The sequence below is a fragment of the Parasteatoda tepidariorum genome, chromosome 8 (assembly GCF_982258835.1).
Source record: "Parasteatoda tepidariorum strain Cologne lab strain chromosome 8, Ptep-v5.0, whole genome shotgun sequence".
NCBI classification, from domain to species: Eukaryota; Metazoa; Arthropoda; class Arachnida; order Araneae; family Theridiidae; genus Parasteatoda; species Parasteatoda tepidariorum.
The window spans coordinates 37077757-37093458 of NC_141762.1; the positions used below are offsets into that span (position 1 = coordinate 37077757).

Consider the following 15702-nt stretch of genomic DNA (forward strand, 5'->3'; position numbering starts at 1 on the left):
ATTTTACTGGAACTGATCTGAATGCAAGTCTTAAAGACACGAGGTCCAAATTACCTTTTAAAACGTTTACATTTTAAAGTTTTGAACACTTTATTGAATAATGATTAGCTATATGTGAATAAAATAGATCAAAGTCGTGTTATGGGCTGATTCCATGGTTTTGTCCCACACATGGCTCAGGAAATTAACTAATATATTTGGTTATAGAATTATTTTAATATACCAAAAAAGTTTTGTAAATATGGATTTATACTTAATATATTGTAGCCACAAGTAATTGAATAAAAATCCATAATCACACAAACCCATATCTTTAAGAAATTTTATCCACAAGTACTACTGAGAAAAAGCATGTAATTTATATCTTCTAGTGTTCTCTCTGCTGTGAAATCACATTGTCTTTTAACCCTCCGATCATTGAGTCTCTAGGTGAAATAGTGCAATTTCACTGCTATGCACTATTCTGACATTGAATAGTAAAGGGGAAACCTGGTTTTCGATGCAGAAAAGCTTGCAGCTAAAAGTTCCGAAAAAACCAGAACTTAGTTTTAGAGTTAATGTTTAGATAGTTTTAATCTATTTGAACATCCTAGGTAAAAGAGTTTATATCTACCAAATAGAGTACAACACCACTAGTTCAAATTATACAAAATACCACACTACGCAATAAAATCGATCATTCAAATCATGTATTAAAGTTAATTATAAAATAATTTCAAACACCTCTTTAGAAAGATTAAAAGGAATTCTAAACATTTGGGATCAAATCAATAGAACATATTAATAATTGAAAATAAAGTTTAAAATTTTGGAGCCTTCAACTTTAATCAAACCTTAAATGAATAGCTATATAGCTCTGTATTCTATGATTAAAACGTCACATCTCTTTAAGTAGAAACCTTTGCATATCTTTTTTTTCTGATTTTATCAAAGCTATTTAATAGTTTCCAAAAACAACTAGAATTTTTGACTGTTCATTTCTTTATCTGTGACAATTTTCATTTTCGACTTATCATCTGAGTACAGTTTTATTTCGGCAAGTGTTACGTATTAATATTATGCTTGAAAGCGATAAAAAAAAGCAATTATATTTGAAAGTTATTAGATAAAGGAAAAAAATATGTTTGAAATATTAATTATTGCATGCAATTGATTTTTATAACTCATTGACGGAATGTTCATTATGATAAAAATACATCTTTATTTTGAAAATTAAGAAAAAATATTATGTTCTTATAAATGTCCCATAACTGCATTCATTTCCCGGTTGATTTCAAATAATATTTTTTAAAAATAACAATCAATGCATTTATGGGTTAAAAGCGGAACTAATTACAACTTTAAGAAACCATTCAAGATCCATTTTATACACTTTATTTAAATCTAAAAGAAGCAAAACCGGAGTAAATTGTAGTTATATTTATGAAAATGTAATAAAATGTTTGTCTTTGGGGTCCTTAACAAATTATTATAATATTCCTTTAACGTATCATGATGACTATCGGTAGCAGATAAAAGTAATTGTCACTTATTCTCAACCATTTCCGAAATAAACTAATTTGAAACATATGTCGCATCATGGCACAACTTCACCCATTTCCCGAAAATAATTACTCGACATTTCTGAAATTGTTAGAAATATATATGCCCAAAGATAAATTCAAAATGATCTTATATCTTACAAGAATTACTAATTGTAGAAAAAATTACAAAAATAATATAATTTTCAACCCAACTTTTTCATCCTAGCTGTTTTAACTACAAATAATTCTATATTCAATTGTATAAACTTATTTAGTAAAATAATAATTCCATTTATAAATATCTTGCTGAGTTTAAACGCATAAGAACTTCAAGGAAATCAGAGTACTTATCGAATTCAAAACCTGCAAAACTAATTTAAATTTTAATAACTGTGATCCGCAAAAATTGTTAATACGTTAAAATTATATTGCGAAGCTCACAATTTCAGATGATTCAAAATAAATATTTTGTATTTTTATAAAAATACTCTTAGACAGAAGACAACAGATTGTGACAAGCAGCAAGTGCTGCTTATAAAGTCGGTTCGGCAATTCATTCTGAAAATTGTTATTTTATGTAACAGATAAGTGTAATAAGTAAGTTAGTTTTCTGCTTCCTTGGGCAAGAGCCAAAAAAAGGCTATTCTGTGCTAAACACTTGGTAAATATAAGACCATCATTCATATTAAAAAGGAGAATTCAGGGTACTTTAAGATGTCATTAGGATTTCGGTGTACAATTTCACCAAGTAAGGCAAATAAATTAGGTAAATCACAATTAAAATACATACGTTGCTCAATTTTTAATTTAATAAACTCTTTTGTGATTTGTTTAATGTTTTTTTTGCAAGTGGCAAGCAGGTATTGGCTCACTTAGTAGAAGGTGTTTATGAGCCAATCGTATATGGACAATTCGTAATCTGTTTATTAGTACTTCAATTTTCCTGTAATTTTTAATTCTTTTAAAAAAAGTCATTGATGGTTTAATTTCATACAATTTATCACCAATTTCTCTATCCCATTCAGTCTGCTAATCAAATAATAAGTACTTTATAATTTGTATATTGTACATATGAATAAAGTAGCAGCAAAACCAAAGTGAAAATGAAAAAGCTATTTCTTGAGGAGAAAAACTCGCGCAAAGAAATTTACATTGAAAGAAATACCAAACCTTTTAAAAATCACGAAATCATTAATAAAAATCATCATAAATATCTTACTTTATATGTACGGATAATTAAGTTACAGATATTTCATTCTTTCTGAAAACATACAACAAACGAAGAAGTTTTACTATCAGTTCTTTTCTTCTCATTTCCGATTTAGACTCCGTATGAAATGTTTTCTCTCGATGATAAGTCAATACGAGTTTTCGTATAAATGAAGTTCGTAAGTGCATTGAAAAGAAGGTGCAGTGACAAATGAATATAAGAAAATTATTTTGCCCCTAAATGTATTTATCTTAAACTGTACTTATTTTATACTACTTTACTCGTATATGAACCTGGATTTTGAAATATAGATTGAATTAATCTAATTAAATCTTATTTTAATAACAGCTAAGATGAAAGTATGCTACATCTTTTATCGTTTTGAGAAAAATTTGTTGCTGTTGTGGCTTATCCTCCAATGCTTGACGAAGTCAGACAAAGTCCACCGAACCATTGATCCTAAGAAAATCGAAGACCAGAAGGTGGGATAAATATATGTCCTCTCCGGAAAGTCCCAAACAGTCCAGGATGTGTTCGGGAGAAGCATGCTCAGTTTGACATTTGAAGTTTAAATATTCTAATAATGTATTTATATGTTCTTAATAAGTTTAGTGGACAATATATAATAATTTTTAGTAAGTAAATTGCAGGGTTCTTATCTTATCTCACTCACTTTCCGTGTAATCCCCATAGTCTATTTTTAATAATCTGTCAGTTATCAAAGAATAACAAAAAAAGAAATCATGTAGTATAATTATAGAGGCATGGTTGCAGTAGTGGTGATTCCTTGTACATTAGCGTTTGTGTCGAAAGAAGGATTACCTCAGACTTATAGCAAACAAATTTTCCTTATTTAGGGAACATTTTTAAAAGGAATAAATATGACCATATCAACAAAACAAAATATGCAGCATCTCCATTCATAGAGAATATTAGATTCATTTTTATGTGACAATTTTTGCAAAACTATTAACGGTCGGTAAACTATTATCGCCAAGAATTTTTATGATTGATTGATTGATTGAATGTAGGGTTTAATGGCACAAAGTCCAAAGAAGGACATGCTGCGCCAAACAAACGGTTTTAAAGTAAAGGTAAATGTATATTAGAAATTTTCCTCATTAAAAGTCACACGGAATTTATAAAACTACATACAACGTGACAGAGGTATTCAAAAGTGAGTAAAATCAGTTAAAATGTAAATGTAGTAAAGTATTATAAAACAGTTGCATTTAAAGCTGAATAAAATCAGATAAAATTGTGAATAGGATAAAACAGTTATATACCGTATAAAAGACCAATTGCGCGTAGAAACGCAAAAATGTTAGGATGATGCGAGTCACCTAACAAATCCCGCAGAGTTAAAATAGAACTACCAAAAAAGGTTAGACGATGACGGTTAAAACATGGGCAGATGATTAAAATATGATGAATAGTGAGTAAAACTTTACAGGTGTTGCATTGGGGAGAAGGTTCCCCAAATAACAAATGTAGGTGGGTCAGTCTAGTGTGGCCAATTCGGAGACGGTTTAACTTTACATCTGCATGCCGCAGACTCAATACAGGATAAGGGTTCAAATCTGTTTTTATTGAGTGTAACTTGTTATAAATTTTTAGATCCCATTGTTGTTGCCAAACAGATGTGATGAACTGTTGAATATAAGTTTTTGTGTCCGAGAAAGGTATAGATAGAGTTAAAACAGAGGTAGCAGATTTTGCAGCCGAATCAGCCAAGTTGTTCCCTGGAATACCGACGTCACTCGGCACCCAACAGAATAAAATATGAAATCTATTTTTGTGAAGGGTTATCAACAAGTGATTAATAAAACATAAAATCGGATGAGTATCACTGTTAAAATTTTCCAACTGCCTCAAAACACTCATACTGTCGGAGTATATGCAATACTTCCTTCTAGAACGAGTGGAAATCAGCCGCAGTGCCAAGAGGATGGCAGCAGCTTCAGCAGTAAAGACGGAGCAAATACTTGGGATTCTGTAGCTATAGGTATCATCAGCGATAATGACGCCACAGCCTACATAACCCGCAGATTTTGATCCGTCAGTAAACACAGGTACATACTCTGAATATTGGTGACGATGAGAAATGAACAGTTGCTGGTAGATAATAGGTGCAACATTAGATTTATTATACATCATAAAAGGGGAATAAAATTGATACGGTATAATGTTCCATGGAGGTATGAGAAGATGATCGACTGATTGCGATGGTGATTTGCAAATGTCAAAAGTTTGAATGAGTAAACGCATGCGAGCATGAAATGGACGGACGTGAGAAGATCTAGCTGCATATAATCTCTCCAAGCTTGATGAAATTACATAATTCTTTAGTGGATGATATCTAGAGGACATGATACGAAAGTAATAACTGAGAGATAGCTTCATGCAATGTAAATCTAATGGTATCTGATTGCAGACAACGTATAAACTTTCAACGGGAGATGTACGAAAAGCTCCCGAACAAATGCGAAGAGCTGAATTGTGTACGGTATCTAAGATACGTAGATTGGAGGCGGTTGCAGAGCCATAAACTGCACATGCATAGTCAAGGCGTGAAAGTATCAGAGCTTGATATATGCGTAGCAGGGCTAGGCGATCAGCTCCCCAAAATGTATTACACAGTACACGCAAAATGTTCAGTTTCTGTTCGCATTGTTTACGTAATAGCCTGATATGAGGTATAAAAGTTAGTTTATTGTCGAAAATGACTCCTAAAAATTTCGTGTGTGGCACGACTGGTATATTAATGTTTCGAATGGAGATGTCAGGGTCATTATGAATCGAGCGTTTACGGCAGAAATGGATACAGCAACTTTTAGATGGCGAAAGAGTGTGACCATTCTGATCACACCAGTCTAAGATCTTGTTCACAGCTAATTGTAGTTGTCGCTCGATGACTCTCATGTCGGATCCTGAACACGAGATGTGTAGATCATCGACATAGAGAGAGCCAGAGACAGTAGGGGGCAAGAAGTTTAAAACTGGTGAAATATGCATGATGAATAATGTGACACTTAAAACGCTGCCTTGTGGGACGCCTTCCGCTTGAACGTAAAGATCAGAAAATGTTGATCCAAGTTGAACACGAAAATAGCGCCTCAGCAAGAAATTTTTGATGAAAATTGGCAAATGACCCCGGAGTCCAATGTCAAACATTGTCTGGAGAATTCCATAACGCCAAGTCCGATCGTATGCTTTCTCAATATCAAAAAAGACAGAGACAAGATGATTCCGCCGGACAAAAGCGTTACGAATTCTGGATTCCAGTTCAATAATATTGTCTAAAGTTGACCGGCCCTTACGGAAGCCACTTTGAAAATCTGGTATGACACGCTTTTTTTCAATGTAATACACAAGTCGAGAGTTAACCATCCGCTCAAATGTTTTACCAAGGCAGCTGGTCAAGGCTATCGGGCGATAGTTGACTGGATCGTTAGCATCTTTACCTGGTTTTAGAACAGGTATTACAATTGCTTCACGCCAGACAGATGGGTACGTTTGTTCCGTCCATATTCTGTTGAATAGAACAAGGACGTTTGACAAAGACGTCCGATCTAAGTGGCGGAGCATGTGATATGTAATACCATCAAAACCAGGGCTTGTGTTTTTATTTCGATATAGGGCTCTCTGTAATTCGGCAAAACTAAATTCACTGTTATATTGGCAGAGACGACGCGATGCAAAGTTTATATTATTCCTTTCGACGGTCTGCTTATGGTGTTGAAATGCTGGGCTGTAACTCTCTGGACAAGAGACAGCAGCAAATGCATCACCAAGCATATTACAAACGTCTGCAGGAGAAGAATACATGGTATCGTTTTTCTTAAATATCGGAAGTCGAAATTCGCGATATATGCCATTAGCTCTCTTAACTCTCGACCAGACTTGTCTGGGAGATGTCGAAGATGTTATAGACGAGACATAACGGGACCAAGATTCTCTTTGACTTTTGCGTCTGATCTTTCGTGCTATAGCTTTTGCCCGTTTAAAGGCCAAAAGGTTAACAGTATTAGGATATCGGCGGAAGATGTTCCACAAGCGTCTCTGCTCTTTGTAGGCAGCTGCGCATTCCTTATTCCACCACGGCTTGCGGTGGCGAGGAAGCGAACTTGACGACTTAGGAATACTTTCTTCTGCCGCTTGGAGAATTACAGACGTTATATTATTAATAGCATCATCTATAGTATTGCGAGTTATCATATCCTCCGTAATCTGAGCAAGCATTGTAAATAGAGGCCAGTTAGCGCGATGAAATATGAAAGTTGATGGTCGTGAACTCATGGGAACAGAAGTAAAATATGAAACAATGAGAGGAAAATGGTCACTGTTGTGAAGATTATCACTCACAGTGAAGTTTATAAAAGGTAAGATAGCAGGTGAACATACTGCTAGATCAATTGAATGAAAGGTTTGAGTAGGTGAATGAAAGTAAGTTTCTTCATCTTTATTAAGCAAACAAAGATTATGGTCATGGATGAGTTGTTCAATTCTGCGCCCCCGGTCATTGGAGGCGGAACTACCCCATAATTCACTATGACCATTAAAATCTCCGAGCAAAATAAAAGGCGAAGGTAATTGAAGTATCAGTGAGTTCAAATCTGTTTGAGAAATGGATGCATGAGGGGGTAGATAGACAGAGCAGACTGTAATGAGAACATTGATGTGAATTTGAACTATGGTAGCCTGTAATGAGGTTGATAATGAAAGGTGAGTTGATGGAAAAGCTGATGAAGTTAAAATTGCTACGCCGCCATGAGGTTGATTTCCATCATTAAAATCCTGTCGATAGCAAGAATAGTTGCGCAGTTTAAAAGCATTGGATGACGTTAAATGTGTCTCCTGCAAGGCAATGCATGCAGGTTGATATTTTGAAATAATGTCCTTGACATCAGAGACCTTATTTCGCAAACCGCGACAGTTCCATGATATGAAACATATGGACATTATGGAATAAGAAAAGATGATTGAAAGTTAACGTCATTATCCAGAGGTCAATCGAGTAGGCATTCGTCGTCAGAAGGATGCAAAGACAATTCTACCTCACAATCCATCTTCTGTAAAGCAGAAGAAGTGGATTGATTGGTATATTGAACGTACTTTGCATCTTTTTTCTTCCTGGAATAGCCAGGCTTTTGACTTGGGGGTAATTGTTTTAAAGGTATTTGTTTTGGAAAAGGTCGGGCCTTTTCGGAATTGTCTATTTTAGATGTTTTACTAGGTGGAGGTGAGGTGGTCCTATTAGATGTTGATGCTGCGGTAAAGTTAAAGTTAGGTTTTGGAGTTGGTGGTTTAATCTGCTTATTTTTAGAAGATGTTTGTGCCGGGGAATCAGTTTGAGTACCTATAGTACAATATGAAGTCTTAGTAACCGTAGAATACGAAACGCCCGGACGGGGTGTACGGGCGGTAACGATTCGACGGGCTTCACTAAAGGTTAGGTTCTGCATTACTTTAACTGATTGAATTTCTTTCTCCTCTGACCATCTGGGACAACTCCTTTAGTAAGCTTCATGAGCTCCCTTGCAGTTAATACAAAGGGGTTGTAACTCACAAGAAGTGTCTGAATGGCCTGGAGTAGAGCAGCGAGCACAAACAGGTGTACCACGGCAAGATGCTTTTGAGTGCCCAAACCTTTGGCACTGAAAGCACCTCAAAGGATTTGGGATATAGGGTCTAACTGGGCAATTATACCACGCAATTTTAACAGCAGATGGTAACGTTGGAGAGGCAAACGTAAGGATAAGATGTTTCGTTGGAATGAGTTGTCCATTCCTTCGAATCTTAATCCTACGAACCTCAACAACATGCTGGTCTTGCAGGTTTTCTAAGATTGTATTTTCTTCGTCTTCTATGAATTCTGATTGGGAGATTACTCCACGACAGGTATTCAACGATTTGTGTGGGGTGACAGTTATCTGAAAGGAACAGATAGCTGTAGAATTAGATAGCGCAGTGGCTTGTTTTTCAGATGTCGTCTGCACTAAGAGGTCGCCAGAACGTAGTTTTTTCACAGAGGCTACTTCTCCCAGTGCGGAGAGAAGAGCTTTGTGTATTAAGAATGGTGAAACTTTAGAAAATGAAGTGCTTGGTATGACAGGATTCGTCAATGTTATTATGAAATAACGAGCGTATACATGCGGTGTAAGAGTTGTTCCGCTGTTTTTGCATTGGTGTGCGGAACTCAACACCGTACTAACTTCAGCCATAGAAAATAAAAACAGTTCTACTACCAGCGGCATCACCCACCACGGAGTCCTACTAAGGGGATGCAAGTAACAAATAATCGTCACTTAACACCGATGCTAACCAGTAGCTATACGTCCGCGAGTCACCCCTGAAGCAGCCTCCACCCTTAACGAGGTGCCCAGTAAGTGACTCCGGACTTGACCCTAGCCAACAGGTGACGTTCGTGGCTAGCCGGTTGACGCATACAGGCCAATATGCACCTCCCGTTTACCTGAAGCACGGGCCAAAGCAGTGTATTGGGGTACCAGGATGCCCCTCAACTGCCAGGATCCCGTTTTCCAGGGACACGGGTCTCCACGCACGGCAAACACGCGGGTGGTCTCTTCCCATCTATGTCCAACACAACAGAGTGGTAATCAAACACAGATGACAAGCCCTCACCAGTAAATTTGGCAACCACGACAAGGGGGAAGTGAAAGGGGAAAGTAGGAGTAAAGGGAGAGGAAAACGAAGGGAGGACAGATCACTAGGGTACCCCGGGGCGTGACTCCCTGTGTTTACCTAAAGAAGGTAAACCCCCTCAGGGGGCCAAGAATTTTTAATTACGAGAGCATGAATAGATTTAACGGAGGGTTATTAACATGGAAAGCGATCCAATGTTGGCGCATTATCAGTAGATAATATAGCCAAAAACCGAAGCCGACATCGCGTTAATAATATTAAACTTTAAATAATCTGGCTACAGCACTATCATCAAAAAGACAATGAGAATTTAACATAACCCTGTAACTGAAAAGTTATCCGCTGCTTTGATTGTTAAGAAGAGAATAAAAGAATTTATATTCGCTTTTTCTAAAAAATATGATAAAAAGTAAATAAATTGGTTTACTTTAACTATAACCAGGGTTAAGAACGATTAAAAAACCTTAAATTTAGGAAATTAAAGAAATTTGAAAAGTTAGGAAATATGTAATTACATCACACTAATTATCCTGATATAACACATTACTTTATTTACTTAAGTGATGTGCAATCATTCAAGAAACTAAGAATACGTTTATAGAAGATGCATTTGTAAGAAAAAAATAAATAAATTGTTTTTGATCAACATAATATTTAAACCTTAAATTAAGATAAAACACATGGCTTTTCAAACCATAGTTTAAGAAATATTAATTTGGGCAGACATGTTTTGCGAACAACTTTTGAAGAGGTTTGAAGAATTAATGATGATAATATCCCCCGCATCATTTCAGTTTTGAGTTATGGTTTCTTAAACTTTTGACACGGAACAAAGATTAATGAAATATCTGATGATCAGTGTATACAGATAGTTGTTATTTTTCAAGAAAAGCTTAACATCTTAATTAATATATTTTGCCTTTATTATAGATCTTTCCCTCTGACTTTAAATTAAAAATTGTTTCTCTTTTACCCTTAATATTAATTCCAAGATGTGAAAATGTGATGTGAAAAATAAACCTTTATTTTTCACACATAACAGATTAAATATCAACTTTTTTTATAGTTATTTGACTGTTCCAGTTGAATATATTAAGATAACAATTAAATAAACTGATATTTAGCCATTTTCACAGAGAAATTTCTAACAATGTAATAGAAATTAGTTATAGCGTATCGCTGGCATAATCTAGAAAGGTTAGCTTCACTAATGGTGCCATATAAGACATATTTCTACTTTCCTTTTTCATTAAAATGCTTGGGTTAAGTCATTCTAACGTAGATATCTATCGCTTTCACCATATATCGTATCTTCATCTGAATTTATAGTTCGCAAATAACAACTAAACGCATAGAGTTTTTATTTTTTATTTTTAGAACTATGTAATCTATTAATAATAGTAAAAAAGAGAGAAAAAAAACTCTTAATATTTTATTCTTTTACCTACTTTATATTTTTATTTTTTCTTTATATTTTTTCTTAAACCTACACACGATTTGCAATTATTTTTCCATTGTATTTTGTTTATAAATTTAAACAGAGATATCTTTATTATATATTTTTAAAGTATCCGGTCTCAGTCTTTTGTTGAGTTTGATGAGCCTAACCACTTAATTCTTAAAGAAACAACTCCTTATGAACTTCTTTACTTAGCATTACTTAACATTAAATACTTAGATTTTAATTTTAAGAATAAAATGTTTTAGACACTTTGGACTAAAACGCATAAATTATTTGGACTGTTGCCTTGGATAAGTACTAAAGTTTGGAAATAAAGATATGATTGTTCAACTGTATATGTTTTAGGCTAATTGAATCACTGGGCATTAAGAATAAGTTGATGGAAAAATCCAGCTGTCTGTAAATGTTTCCGTAGTTGTAGTACTGTATTACTGTAGTTGTGTTTTAACTCTGTTTATTAATTTAGGTAGATAGCACAATATTTTATAACAATATTTTAGTTTAAATGCTGATTAATAGCTTTGGAGAACAAATTGTTTCGATTGCACGAGTTTCTTTAGTAGATCTTGGATACTTTCTAGCACTTATTCCAAATTTACAATCAATTTCTCACTGAGCTGCTGATTTTTTTTAACGATTAACACTTTTATTGTGTTCTAGTTGGACGCACGTTACAAGAAACAGAGGGTCGCATAAGTTTGGCGACAAGCTTCTTGGGTAGTTAGGGCACATCATCTGTGCTAAAATTGCATTGGAACACCCATACGCGGAACGCCACTAACAGTGATTCCCTATTACGCACTGTTTCTTAGTGTCTTGTGAGCAGGTCATAATTAATAAGCGCCCCAAGTGGCGTATGACGAAATTTCTGTGCAAGGGTTCCTGGGCAATTTAAATCCAGAAGATGTGCCCTAACTCCCCTGAGAGTTTGTCGCAACATTTACGCAAACACCTATTATAACGTTTTTAAACTTGTACATTTCGACAAAAAAAAAGACTAAAAATGCCATTTTCAATAAATTCTGCCGCTTTAGAAGTAAGACTTATTTCAAATTTGAAATTTCCACACTTGAATTAGGCAAGATCAAGTATTTGAATAAATGCAACAACAATTTATTTCCCAGTGTAATTAACATAGGAGAGAGACGCGTTTTATCAATAGATATTGGCCAGAAATATGCTGTTTATCGATTCAATCTATTTTTTTCAAATCTGTTACACTACCTCCATGTTTTGCAAATTTGTTACTTTGCTCTTTTTTCCTGTTTTTACAATTTTTCTTCAATTTTTTTTACATTTTGTGCAAAAAAAGAGGACTTTAAACTGCTATGTCTCTCAACACTGAAATTCATAATTTTGCTGATAAAATTTGACAGTTGTGTACAAATATTACTCTTAAATTGCATAGAAATGCATTTAAATCTAGCTCGTTGATGTATATGTTGAATACTTTTAAAAAGACTACCAATAAACACGCAAATCTGAACTAAAATAGTTAAGTATCCAATGAGTGAGTGAAGCAAGCTCAAATTGCATCAATTGCGAAGCAATCTAAAAGAACTGTGAAAATAGTTTCTGGTTTGTGGGGGAGAGGTGCAGTTCTGTGAGTTTTGTTCAAGAAAAAAAAGTAAGTAATGTGAGAATCGTTTGCATTGAATGGTTTAGCGTAACTTTCAAATGGAAAGAAGGAAAATGTCATTAAAAAATGCATTCAGGTACCAGATTTTTCATTATATTAAAAAACACCATATACAATTTTCATAAATAAAAATACAATTTTGATAAATTTAAAAAGAAACTTGCTTTGTGTTAAAAAAAACTATATTCTTACTAGAAAGAACGCAAAGAAGTAACCCGTAATAAAAATTCTTCTTCTAAAGGTTTAATGTCGAAAAAAATGTGGAGAGAAATATCAGAAACTTGTAGAAAAAGAATTCTATGAATAAGACTATAAGAAAAAATATCTCGGAAGAAAAACTTGATAAGTGATCCTTAGAAATAAATATCTAAGTTTTTGAAAAAAAATGACATATAAACAAGTAATCGAGCTTTGATAAATGCTATATTAGAAAAATGACCTATTTTATTTATTTATTTATTTGATATTATGATACAATATGTACTTTTACATAAGCCATTATTTAAAAAAAAGTTAAATACTTGAGTTTACGAAAAAACTTGAATTAACTGAAAATCATCAGAATTGGTTAGACATAAACTTTTATAATTCGCGAAGTTGATTAAAAATCTCATTGAAGGCGAGTATGACTTTTAAGATTTATCTAAGTGAGATTTAGACCTGGTTGAATTATATTTATCAGTATTATGAAGGAGCTTTAGTTGTTTTCTTAATTATTAAATTTTCAAACGATTTTAAAAAAAAGAATGAAGCGTTAAAAATATTACCACGTTTCTTTCTCTAAAACCTAACATTTCACCATTCAGTCATACATTGCTAGAGCATTTCCATTCCAAAATTACAGAAAAAAAGCAGCAGCAGTTAGTTCATGCAATTAACGTAAAGATTTCAGTTATCTGAACATTTTTGTGCCTTTACGGTTTTGCAATCATTCGCTACTAGTATGGTTCCAAAACCATAAAAAAATTAACTGGATTTCTGAGCTAGACTCTTCGTTAGGTAACGGACATTGGAGTTAGTTGTGGTTGCGTTGTGTTTTGTCAAATAAACCGTGGAATGAGGCTTAACTAGTTCATTTATTGATGCGATCGATTGCAAGATATTGAAAATGCCTAACTATTATGCGTCAAGCAGCCATCCACGCGTGAATAAGAATATCGCATTCTAATTGTGCAAGATTACCAATAAATTAGTGTCTGCAAGACTTTAGAAACTCTTCATATATTGAAAGGAATAGAGGAAAGAAAGGTGATGTTAACTCCAGGATTTAAATCCCCCTTCTGTTTCTAATGAGATTGACTGATTTGCCCATTCAGTTATAACATGTACCCAGGTGCAAGAATCTGAGTGTTATAATTTGATTGCTTTGTTTGAATATGGTAAAATTACAATTAAATAAATTGTTATTTAACCGTTTTTTGAGAAAATTTCTGTGTAATCAAGCACCATTTTAAGGATCAGAACTTGTAAAAAATATTTATGTCTCATAAATATAGGATTTTCAACGCAAAATTCCGTCATTAATATTTAACTTATTCCCTGTAACAATAGTCTTACGACACAGAATTTTTAATAAACGTATTTTTTGTATGGTTTTTTATTATTTTGTGTTTATTTAGGTCAAAACAAGGGGAAAATATTATATTTATCATTTCAATAATTTTTGGTAATGAAATGCAGCATGAAGCACATGCGTCTTTTTTTTGTTGTAAAATTGTAAAATTTTCCAAACACTTCCAAATCATAATTTTTCAAATCTTATCTTATTTGCGGTTATTTAGCCGCAAACAAGTATTCATCATTAAAATTTCTTTAATTCAAAAAATTAATTATTGAAAAAGGTTTGAAGATGAATGAACTACATTTTACACTACTTTTTTTGGATTTTATATTTTAATACGCATATAATTCTGATAATTTAACGGATTTTGCAGTAAGTATTGAACTGTTTTTTATTATTAAAAAAATTTACCCCAAATATTTTTTTGCTTGTAATTAAATTATCAGAAAAAATATATAAAAAGGACACCAGTGTCCTCTCTGCACTAAATATTTAAGAAATTAGCTGCATAACGTAATTATTATTCTATGACCATTTATGAAACACTCTCAGCTCAAATGCAAAATATGTAACACCAATTTAGAAATCGTAACATTCAAGGAAAATATTTGAGTTGAATCAATTCATAAGATAGCTATTCATGCAATATTTATGTCCCAAAAAATAGATTTTACGGCAATTTTTATGAAGTTAAAATTTATCTAGGTACTACATCATATGGCGACTACTTTTATTTGTGAAATATTTAGAGCTCAAACATAAAATGTATTGCACATATTTAGTGTCATTACATTCTTGGGGGAAAAGTTACACAAATTCAATACAAAATATAGGGTAAACTAACCAGTGAAGGAACATTTAAGCTTCTCTTGCCTTTTAAAAAATCATATTAATTTCAAAATTCGTAATTTTAGTTAAATGACAGTGTCAACATATTTGTTACTAATTGCAAATTATGTAAAAAAATTGTAGAGAACTTATATAATATTGTTTTAAAGTTTTGGAGGTTCAAATAACAAGTAGTAAGAAGACCAAGTGAAGGAACAGCTCTTATAAGTGAATGAACATCCAGTGAAGGAACACTTAATTTTGGTTATTTTTTAATGCTCTTTATGAATTTATAAGTCATACAAATATTTAAAAACAAGCCTATTCTTGAAATTATAACATATAAATACTTGGAAAATGTTAACTTTTTTTTGTAATCATGAATTGAAAATTAAAGTGTCAACATATTAACACATACTGTTCATTCACTGGGAAATCAATGCCCAGTAAAAGAACATGCTTGTTCCTTCACTGGTTAGAAGTTGTTTTTCGTATTTTTAACATACTTTTGATGCGGAACATCACTAAAAGTACAAGAAAATTAAAGTTTATCTTTTATTTTCATTAGCTTAGAAAAAAAAACAGTAAGGGAACACTTGTTCCTTCACTGGTTTTCATCGTTTGGTGATCCAGTGAATGAACACCCCCTTATCTAAGTACTTTATAATGCTATGATGCTTAAAAAAATAAAACGTAGCTTCAATAACTATATTTTGAATTTTTATTTTCACAGTGAGAAAAATAAAACTATTACATGCAATTAATTCCACTTCAAGCGTTGAAATACAAACACTCACCTTATAATTTTTTCAA

At 33.2% G+C, this 15702-nt stretch overlaps 1 protein-coding gene across 1 annotated transcript; it reads right to left on the minus strand.

The window, feature by feature from the left end:
- Positions 1–8249: 8249 nt before the first annotated feature.
- LOC147806069 (uncharacterized) lies at positions 8250–8957 on the minus strand. Its single transcript, XM_087149526.1, has one exon. It carries the CDS (start codon positions 8955–8957, stop codon positions 8250–8252), a length of 708 nt encoding a protein of 235 aa, XP_087005652.1.
- Between the last annotated feature and the right edge of the window lie 6745 nt (positions 8958–15702).